The 9,669-nt window shown below is 51.2% G+C and overlaps 1 protein-coding gene across 1 annotated transcript in view; it reads right to left on the bottom strand.

The window, feature by feature from the left end:
• Positions 1 to 6,148: 6,148 nt before the first annotated feature.
• Positions 6,149 to 9,669, bottom strand: part of Plpp7 (phospholipid phosphatase 7 (inactive)) — a 14,631-nt gene continuing 11,110 nt past the window's right edge. The window contains exon 2 of the mRNA XM_031369776.1: positions 6,149 to 7,389. Coding sequence (XP_031225636.1) covers positions 7,025 to 7,389 — 365 coding nt within the window. The 3' untranslated portion in view covers positions 6,149 to 7,024. The remainder of the gene's footprint in view (positions 7,390 to 9,669) is intronic.

Below are 9,669 nucleotides of genomic sequence, written 5' to 3'. Positions count from 1 at the left end.
CTGGTGTGGGCTGGTGAGGGCCACACGCACACACTGGTTACGTAAATGCTGTGGTCCCAGCAGTGACCAGATGTTCAGACCTTGCTGAGCCAGATGGCAGTGGATCCTGAGATTGTGGGATTTTCTAGTTCCTGCTGTTCCCTCCCTTGTCCCTTCTGAGTCTTCCATTCCTAATTCACGCGGCATTTACATCAGGTAGCCACCTTCTCTCTTTGTCTTACATGGTGGCTTTCTGTGGGTGTCTCTGACTTTTTTTTTTTAATATTGTTTGCTTTGTGTGTGTGTGTGTGTGTGTGTGTGTGTGTAAGAGGGATACATGTTGTGTGTGGCAGGTGTGTGTGCATGTGTGTTTGTGTGTAGAGGCCAGAGGTCAACCTTCAGTACTATTCACTAATTTTGTTTTAAGTTGCCGGACAGTGGGGGCATACCTTTAATCCCAGCACTTAGGAGGCAGAGGCAGGTGGATTTCTGAGTTCAAGGCCAGCCAGGGCTACAGAGAAACCCTGTCTCAAAAAACAAAAAAAAAAATTTTTTCGTTTTAAGTCAGGGTCTCTCACTGGTACCTGGGGCTCCTTGACTAAACTAAACAAGCTGATCCCAGAACCCTAGGGATGGGGTATCCTTGTCTCTGTTTGCTCAGTGCTCAGGGATGTCTAAGCACTTGGATTTAATTTTTATGTGAGTTCTGGGGATTGAATGTAGGTCTTTGGGCTTGCCTGGCAAACTCCCTATTTCCCCAGCTCAGCTTTTTCATTTTGTTTTGACCCAGGGTCACACTATGTAGCTCTGGATGTCCTGGAGCCCAAGGCATAGACCAGGCTGACCTTGAACTCACAGAGACCCACCTGCCTCTGCCTTTTCTTGGGGTTAAAGGCGTACGCCACCAAAGCTGTGCTTTTGTTTTTTGAGACAAATTCTTCCTCTGTGGCCCAGGGTGGCTTAGAACTTCACGATTCTCCTGCTTCAGCCTCCTGAGGGTTGGAGGGACAGGTGTGCAGGGTTGTGCATGGAGATGTCTGTGGTCTAACTTTCTCTTTTCTAAGGATACTGTCAGTTGGAGGAAGACCACTTGGCCATCTCTCTCCAAACTCATTCCCACTCTGAGGCCTCAGATCAGAGCTCCAGCGTTCGAGTCAACCCACAGACCCCTGGCCTATTTACTCTTGATAGGTTTTTCTCCCAGCTCTACCAATGTCACCATGCCAGCTGAGAGTGCACAGGGGTGGGGGTGGGGCTTCAGCTCCCTGCACTTCACACTGACAAACTCGAACTTTACTAAAGATCAGATGGGATCTCTGTCCCAAGAGTTCAGGGGTGACGTCCTCAGTCCTAGCTCTACTATGAAAGGAAGGGTTAGGTCACACATCTCTGTCACTCAGCCCTTTTGTTATCTCCTGACCCAGAACCGAGGAGCCAGCAGGTTGACCCGGAGGGTCAGGGTCTGGAGTGTCTGGGGTCTTGAGGAAACTTCATCACCTCTGGGCCTCACTTTCCATATCTGTGAAATGGGGCCCTGGACCCCATGATTCTAGAGATCTCATGCTTTGCTGGTTGTTGGGTATTTGGGGAAAATGGAATTGAAGCTAGTGACCTCTTCAGTAGCTGCGGGCAACAGGGGTGGGAGAAGCCCTGCGGTGTCCCCTATCTGCTTCCTGTGGCCACATAACAGATCTCCATAATCTTAGTGGCTTAAAGTCACACACGTCTGCCCTGCTGCTCTGTGGGACAGAAGTCCATAGCAGTCTTGATGGGCCAGAAGGAGGTGCTGTCTGCACGCTCCTTCCCAGCTCCCTCTGTGGCTTATGACCTTTCATGACCTCCCTCCTGCACCTCAACTCTGTCAAGCCAGCACCTTCTCTCTTCTGAGTGCTCCAAGCTCTCCCTTATAATTCCCTTCCACTTCAAGGGTCCTTGTGACCCGTAGGCTTCTCGAGATATCCCCCTGTCCGTTTGTCGGCTGCTCGTGTTCCATCTGCTGCCCTGTCCTCTTGGAGCAACTGTAGCAGAACACCCAGGCCAAGGAGTTGGTAAACAACAGAAATGTCTTCCTCAGGTTTGGAAGCTGCTGCATTCAGAGTCAGATGCTGGTGAGGGTGGGGCTAGGCTGCAGATGTTGACCTTCCTGCATCCTTCACAGTATTCAAAGGTTGTGTCTCCCTGGGGTCCATTTACCTAGGTTTTGCCCTCAGGGGCTCATGATTTCTTTTTTTTTTTTTGTTTTTTTGTCTTTTTGTTTTTTTGCTTTTTTGTTTTTTTTTCTGAGACAGGGTTTCTCTGTATAGCCCTGTCTGTCCTGAAACTCACTCTGTAGACCAGGCTGGCCTCAAACTCAGAAATCTGCCTGCCTCTGCCTCCAAAGTGCTGGGATTAAAGGGGTGCGCCACCACCGCCCAGCTCATGATTTCTTTGAAGCTTCCTCCCAATGTTGCCACACTGTGGTTGGGATTCTAACACACAAATTTGTGGGAAACACAAATTCTACCTCTATAGACCCATATCATGTGACATAGTTACAAGTTCTGGGATTAAGGTGTGGTGGATGGGGCTGCAGAGATGGCTCAGTGGTTAAGAGCACTGGCTGCTCTTCTAGAGGTCCTGAGTTCAACTTCCAGCAACCACATGGTGGCTCACAACCATCTGTAATGGGATCCAATGCCCTCTTCTGGGAAGACAGCAACAATGTACTCACATACATAAAACAAATAAATCGCTGGGCAGTGGTGGCACACGCCTTTAATCCCAGCACTTGGGAGGCAGAGGCAGGAGGATTTCTGAGTTCAAGGCCAGCCTGGTCTACAGAGTGAGTTCCAGGACAGCCAGGGCTACACAGAGAAACCCTGTCTTGACCCCCCCCCAAAAAAAACCCCAAAACAAAACAAAAACAAAACCAACCAACTAAACAAAAAAACCCAAATAAATCTTAAAAAAAGATGTGGTGGGCACTGGGGCCAATTATTTTGAGTTGACAGCACCATGTCCTAGAGCCATTAGGCATACTCCCCAACATCTGCCTGGAGCTTAGGCACACATCTAGGTTCACCTTCCCTGTAGGCCCAAGCTGCTACTCTGTCCAGGTCTTTATAGTGACCTGGTGAGACCCAGAGGGATTGATGTCCTTACAGTGTGTCATAGCCTGAGTGTTCAGAGATGCCCTTGACCATCTCACTTTCTGGCCTCCATCTCCCAAGTGCTGGGATTATAGCCACCATGCCCAGTGTGTGCAGAGCTGGGGGTTGAGCGCAGGCTCTGTGTATGCTAGGCAAGAGTACCCACCAAGCTACAGCTTGGTGCTATTTCCTGCTTATCGTCAGAGTCCATTAGACCTTCACAGACTCTGCTCAGGGAGTCAAATGGCAATACGCTTGCCTTGTATTTCGTGTTGGTGGGCTCTGGGCTCCTGTTTTATGTTCTGTGATGTAGTCACTACAACCTGACAGCTGAGGTATCAGACAAGTGATGCTGGCTGGGTGGGATGGGAGAGAAGATACCAAGGAGGCAGGAGGGCAGAGCAAGACTCAGGGCTAGCCGGGCGGTGGTGGTGTGCACCTTTAATCCCAGCACTTGGGAGGCAGAGGCAGGTGGATTTCTGAGTTTGAGTCCAGCCTGGTGTACAGAGTGAGTTCCAAGACAGCCAGGGCTACACAGAGAAACCCTGTCTTGAAAATCCAAAAAATAAAATAAAATAAAATAAAATAAAAATACCAAGACTCAGGGCTGACCCTGGGCTCTGGTAGAACAGCCTCGTGCAGAGACACTGCTGGGTCTAGGTCTATGGTGCCTAGAGTTGGGGGGGCATGAGGTGGCAGTGAAGAAGGGTAGAGGAGGTATCAAGTTTATGGAGCCTTCTGGGGGCTATGGAGAGACTGTTCAACCTTGCTACCAGCACAGTCAGTGTCCAGGCAGGATGGGACCCATGAGGTCAGGATGATCTCAGTGGACATGGTGATGCAGTAGGACTTCCATTTCTGTTTTTAGAAAAAGAAGGAAAAACTCAAAAAGCCAGGTATAGTGACACAGGTCAGTGATAATAGCACCTGGGAGTCTGAGTGAGGAAGATTGCAAGTTCAAGGCCAACCTGGGCAATTCAGCAAGACCTTGTCTTAAAATAAGTAAAAATAGATGTATGCGATGGTAGAGAGTGTGTCTGGCTTGTGGGAAGCTGTTGGTTTGACATTCAACGTTGCAAAATCAGAAGGCAGGAGACAGTAGTCAGCCCCTCCTTGGGTGCAGTCACCATTCCCAGAAGGGTACACGCTTTCTGTCTCTGTCCCTGACTAGGGGGCATGCAGCTGTCAACAACCACCTGCCACCTGCCATCTACTGACCTCACCCAGGCTCTCTCTAGGAGCATTGTAGACGTGGGGTTCCAGAAGGGACAGCTGTCTCTTCTCTGTTCCCTTTCTGTTTCTCCCCTGAGAATCTGTGCTGTGTACCAGGGTGACATCTCCTCCACAGCCCTGGGCCTCCATAGTCGGGAGCCACTGGAGTAGCCACCTCCACTTATAGTGGAGTGTAAGCGGGACCAAGTCCAGAGACAGCCAGGTCAGACTCTGTGATGGACACTGAACCCAGACTGTGTCAAGCTCCCACATGGCGGGAACTGCTGAACTACTCAACAGTCCATGGGGACCAATGCCATTGTCTCCAGCAGGTGAGGACACCAGGGCTTGGGTGGACGCACGGCACAGCTGCTGCTGCCATCACACAGGATGTGGCTCCAGGCAGTGGCTGGCCACGTTCCCATCTGCCTCTCCAGCTTTCTTCATTCCCATCAGGAACTTTGGCACCCGTTCGCCTCAGGATGTCTTCCCTCTTCTGAAGACTATCTAACATCACTCCATGACCCTTCAGAGGTGGCCTCCCTGGGCCATGTCCTTCCAGGAGCTGTGGTCCCTGGAGGGAGGCAGAAGCCCATCCTAACCCATTCCTGGCTCTGCTGTGTTGGATGATCCCAGAGTGGGAGTGAGAAGAGAAGACGCCTTCTGCTCAGCACCCTGCCAGGCACTCCCAGCGCCCATGGGAATGCGCAGAGGTATTTTAAAGATGCTGGAACCAGCCGAGATTCAAGGTTAGATGAGGCTTTTCAGTATGATGGTACTGCTGGTACCTGCTGCTTTGGACTATCTTCAGGATAAGCAGGTCAAAGACCTCCTGCACCCCAGTGTAACTGGAGACATGGAGGCTCCATAGGGCTAGGGGGCCTTGGGAGGGCAAGTGGGGTCTTTGGAGGGAAGATGGGGCCTTTGAACCTAGCACATAGGAAGTAGGACAGCTAGAGAGTCCTACTATACAGTGAGACCCTGTCTCAAAAAAAAGTATTTACATGAGGTCACACTGGAGGAGGGGCTGAGACAACATGATTTCTAAGATGAGAGAACGGGGGTGACAGAAACATACATGGGCTTGAGAAGAGGATCATGGGATGGTGGAGGCATAGAGAGATGTGGCTGATGCCTCAGAGCATAAAGGATGTGCAGCCACCTCCACTTGTTAAGAGTCTGCTGGCTCCCACCTATGTACTCATTAGTCTTCTTGGACAAGCTGCTACCCACTTGGGACTTTGGTGTTCTCATCTGCTAAGTGGGTATGTTACTCACCCCACTTTAGAGGCTTGTGAGGGGCACTGAGTGCTGGCTCCAGGAATATAGGGTCTCTATATCACCCCCATACCCCATCCTCCAGGCCTGTGAGAAGCCAGACTCTGTCTCCATTGTTCCCCCTGCCTTACATCTTCCCCCTCTACTGGCCTACTCTCACATGCCCTCCACCTGTGTATAGATTTCTACTCAGGCATGTTCACCCTGGCACCCTACCCTGACTGATACTCCACACTAGTCCACTTCTAGGGGACAGAAATCTAGCCTTTTAGACTGAGGGAAAAGCCCTGGGAGGGCTTGAGACTGGAGGGAGGAGGCCTCACACTTCTCTACCACTGAAGAAATTCCCGGCCCTGGACAAAAGGGCAGTGCCTGGTGGACCAGGCCCCAGGCTGTGATGTCCAGGAACACCAAGCAGCAGAAGAGTCTAGGAACAGGTCAGAGTTTGGTACCTTTGCCCTATTTTCCCTCTGACAAATGGCACTAGGCACTGTCTTCCCAACAGGGACTGTCCCCATACCCCACACGTTAAGAACCACACAGGACGATGCTCCATTTGCATATCACTGTATTGTCCCTAAGTGTCTGACTTGGAAACGACCTATTAGGTCACACAGAGTCCGGCCCCTGGGGGCCAAAGCGGCATCAACGCCCAGAGACCATGGCAGGAACCTTCTGCAGATCTTGCTGTGGGCACCTGCCTTCCCCAGGCCTCTGGGCTGGGTGTTGGCAGAGGCTAGCTCACATCCCAGGCCCTCTGGCTCCTGGGCAGCAGCTTCCCAGATTCAATAGGTTCCTGGTGGGTTAATAGCTATTTCTGAAGAAAAGGCTTCTATGGTCAGGTAAATTTCAGAAATGCCGAGCTAAACAAGACTCCAATGGCTGGGTTTTCTATAGGACATGCTGGTGCCTTTCTGAATAATCTACACTCTTGTGAACATCCACTGTGGGGGGCGAGTGTGCAGGACTTCCCAAAATGCACTGGACCATAAAAGCCTTTCCCTGAGAAGTATCTTGCAGGCTGCGGCCCCCAGGCACCCTTTGGAACCTGCTACCCTAAGCTGTTGGTGACCACTGATAGACCGGCTCCTGTGTTGGATGAGTGGTGGGCATACTTCACCCAACTTTATGCTACTGCTGTCATGGTGACAAGGGGACAAGCTTCTGCCCCTCCTATAGCCATCTTGTTCTTGTCTGTTGCCTTCAGACAAGGAATGGAGGCTAAGCACGACTCCCCATGTGAGTTGTGCCGGCTGCCTCTGAGGATGTAGTCCAGTGAAAAAGACAAAAGTCCCCACAGTACTAACAAACCAGCTTCCAACCAGGTTGGGGAAGTTGAGTTAGTCCGTCCCTACTCACTGACCCACCTCCAGCCACCTCTCTGGGGCCAGCTCTGCCCAGAGCCCAGGTGGGTGGTGGGTGGCAGCTCACCAGGCAGAGATGAGCATCTGGCAGGTGTTGGAGGACATCCACACGAGCTCCACCAGGCGGAACTGGAAGTAACCGATGATGAAGCCTGAGATGACGTCTGTAATGTGGTGGCGTCCGATCATCACCCGAGACAAGCCCACGCAGAAGGCCCAGAGCACCAGCAGCACGCGCAACGGCACCGCCAACACCAGGTGGCTCAGGAAGAACTTGGACACCATGGCAGCACGGCTGGCGTGGCCGGCAGGGAAGGCGTAGATGTCCATGGTGAGGTAGTCCAGGAGCCCAGGGCTGGTCTCATATGGGCCACGGCGCTTGATGAGCTTCTGTACTCCAGCCACTGTCATGATGTCTAAGAGCAGGGCTGTGGACAGAGCACAGAGGCCTTTGTGTCAGTGCCACCGGATGACTAGGCTCCAGTCCCTAGTCCTCCTCCTCCCGTTGGCTGACCAGACTCCGGTCCCTAGCCCTCCTCCTCCATTCATTTCTCTTGGCCTCAGTGACTTCCGGGCACATTTCTACCCCAGGGCCTTTACACTGGCTGTTCTCATTACCTAGAATCTCCCTTCTCTAGGGTCCCCACTTCCTTCAACAGAACCTGTTTTAGGAGCTTCTGCCACGTGCTTTCATCCTGATCTGTCTGGCATACTAAACATTTTTTTCTTCCTCCTCTCCCACCTTTTGTGTGTGTGTGTTTATGTGTATGTGTGTGTGTTTATGTGTGTGTGTGTGTGTTTATGTGTGTGTGTATTTGCATGTAGAGGCCAGCAGTTAACAATGAATACCTTCTTTGTTCTCTACCTTATTTTTTGAGGCAGGGTCTCTCACTGAACCTGCTGCTGCGCTGACAGCTGGGGAGCCTTAGTAATCTTCCTGTCTCTGCCCTATACAGTGCCGGAACTCTAGGCATATGTCCATACGTGTGCCCTGAACTTAGATCCTCATGCTGTGTAATAAGTGCTCTTAGCCACTGAGTTATCTCTGCAGTCCATCCTTGACCTCTGACATTGTATTTCACTCCTATCTGTTCCCTAGTGATGGTGTCATGGGCAAGTGCAGGTACCTGTAGGGTCCCAGAGATGGTAGACGGGGCCTGTGCTATATAGAGTTATTTTCAAGTCTGTCAGTGAAGCTTCCCCTGTTTCCAGAGCACAACTATTTTTATAAAGCTGAAGTGCAATTCATAAACACACACTCCACAGTGTGTGTGACCATAGAAGTCAGTGGCATTTGTGAAGTCATAGTGATTTGCAGTAGAGCAGGCTAGCTCTGAACTCACAGAGATCCTGCCGTGCTCCACCAAGTGCTGGGATTACAGCCACGTGCCACACACCTGCCTCCTCTGTGCACCACTAAACTGCCTACATAGCACTTCACTTCACAGAAGACAAGGCCTGGGGCCACCAAGTATTCTCATTTGTTTCTCCTTCTTTCTGGAATGTTCTGCTCTTTCCCAGTCCACAGCTTTTCTCCAGTGTCCTCCTCTTCAGCCCTCTGGGAGGCTCACCCTGTCCTCACAGACAGGTTGGACCTGGGCTCTATGGACTCTTGTGGAGTGGCTTCTTTTCACGAGGGTGATGTTGAGCCTCCCTTCCGCAGAGGCTTATCACTTGGCCCCACACAGGGTAGTGGTCTCCAAGTGTTAGTTGAATCACTGACTAGAGATTTGGCTCACCTGTTGGGCTCCTTTCCCATGTTAGAAGTTTGGGGGATGCTTGAGGCCCCATCCCAGCCACCACCCCACTGTGTGGCCTTGGTGGGCTGCTCTGCCATCAGAGGATGGCAGCGTGCCAGGGCCCAGCTCTACTGGCTTGTCAGAGTGGCTTCCAGGCTACCAGTGTAGGCAAGGCAACCCCTCCCCAGCTTGCTTCAAACGCTTGGGCCTTCAGAGGGTTAGGCACGGTAGTGACTATTATTGGAGGATACCTTGTCAGGATCCTGACTCTATAGATTTATTTTATTTTATTTTTTGGTTTTTTGAGACAGGGTTTCTCTGTGTAGCCCTGGCTGTCCTGGAACTCACTCTGTAAACCAGGCTGGCCTCGAACTCAGAAATCCATCTGCCTCTGCCTCCCAAATGCTGGGATTAAAGGCGTGTGCCACCACTGCCTGGCTTATTTATTTATTTTTATGTATATGAGTACACTCCCATTGCCGTTGTGAGCCTTCATGTGGTTGTTGGGAATTGATTTTAGGACCTCTGCTCACTGCTGTCTCAACCCTGCTTGCTCCAGCCCAAAGATTTATTTATTATTATAAATAAGTACACTGTAGCTGTCTTCAGATATACCAGAAGTCAAATCTCATTGTGAGTGGTTGTGAGCTATCCTGTGGTTGCTGGGATTTGAACTCAGGACCTTCGGAAGAGCAATCAGTGCTCTTACCTGCTGAGCCATCTCACCAACCTCAGGATCCTGACTCTAAAGTCCCTCGGTGTATGTCAATGGCTGGGCTCTCAGCTATTACTTTCATGGGAATAGGAGTGGCCAGAGCTAGGCTGCAGCTCAGTGATAGAGAATGGGTTTGTCATGTACAGGAACCTGGCTTCCATCCCCAGCATATGAAAGGGGTGGGTGGAGGGAGGGAAGGAGAGAGGGGAGAAAGAGAGAGAGAGAGAGAGGGAGAAGAAGAGAAGGGGAGGGGG

The sequence above is a fragment of the Mastomys coucha genome, unplaced genomic scaffold (genome assembly GCF_008632895.1).
Source record: "Mastomys coucha isolate ucsf_1 unplaced genomic scaffold, UCSF_Mcou_1 pScaffold15, whole genome shotgun sequence".
In the NCBI taxonomy this organism is placed as follows: Eukaryota; Metazoa; Chordata; class Mammalia; order Rodentia; family Muridae; genus Mastomys; species Mastomys coucha.
Note: the sequence above shows the minus strand (reverse complement) of the source record. Positions and strands in the feature narration are given on the sequence as shown.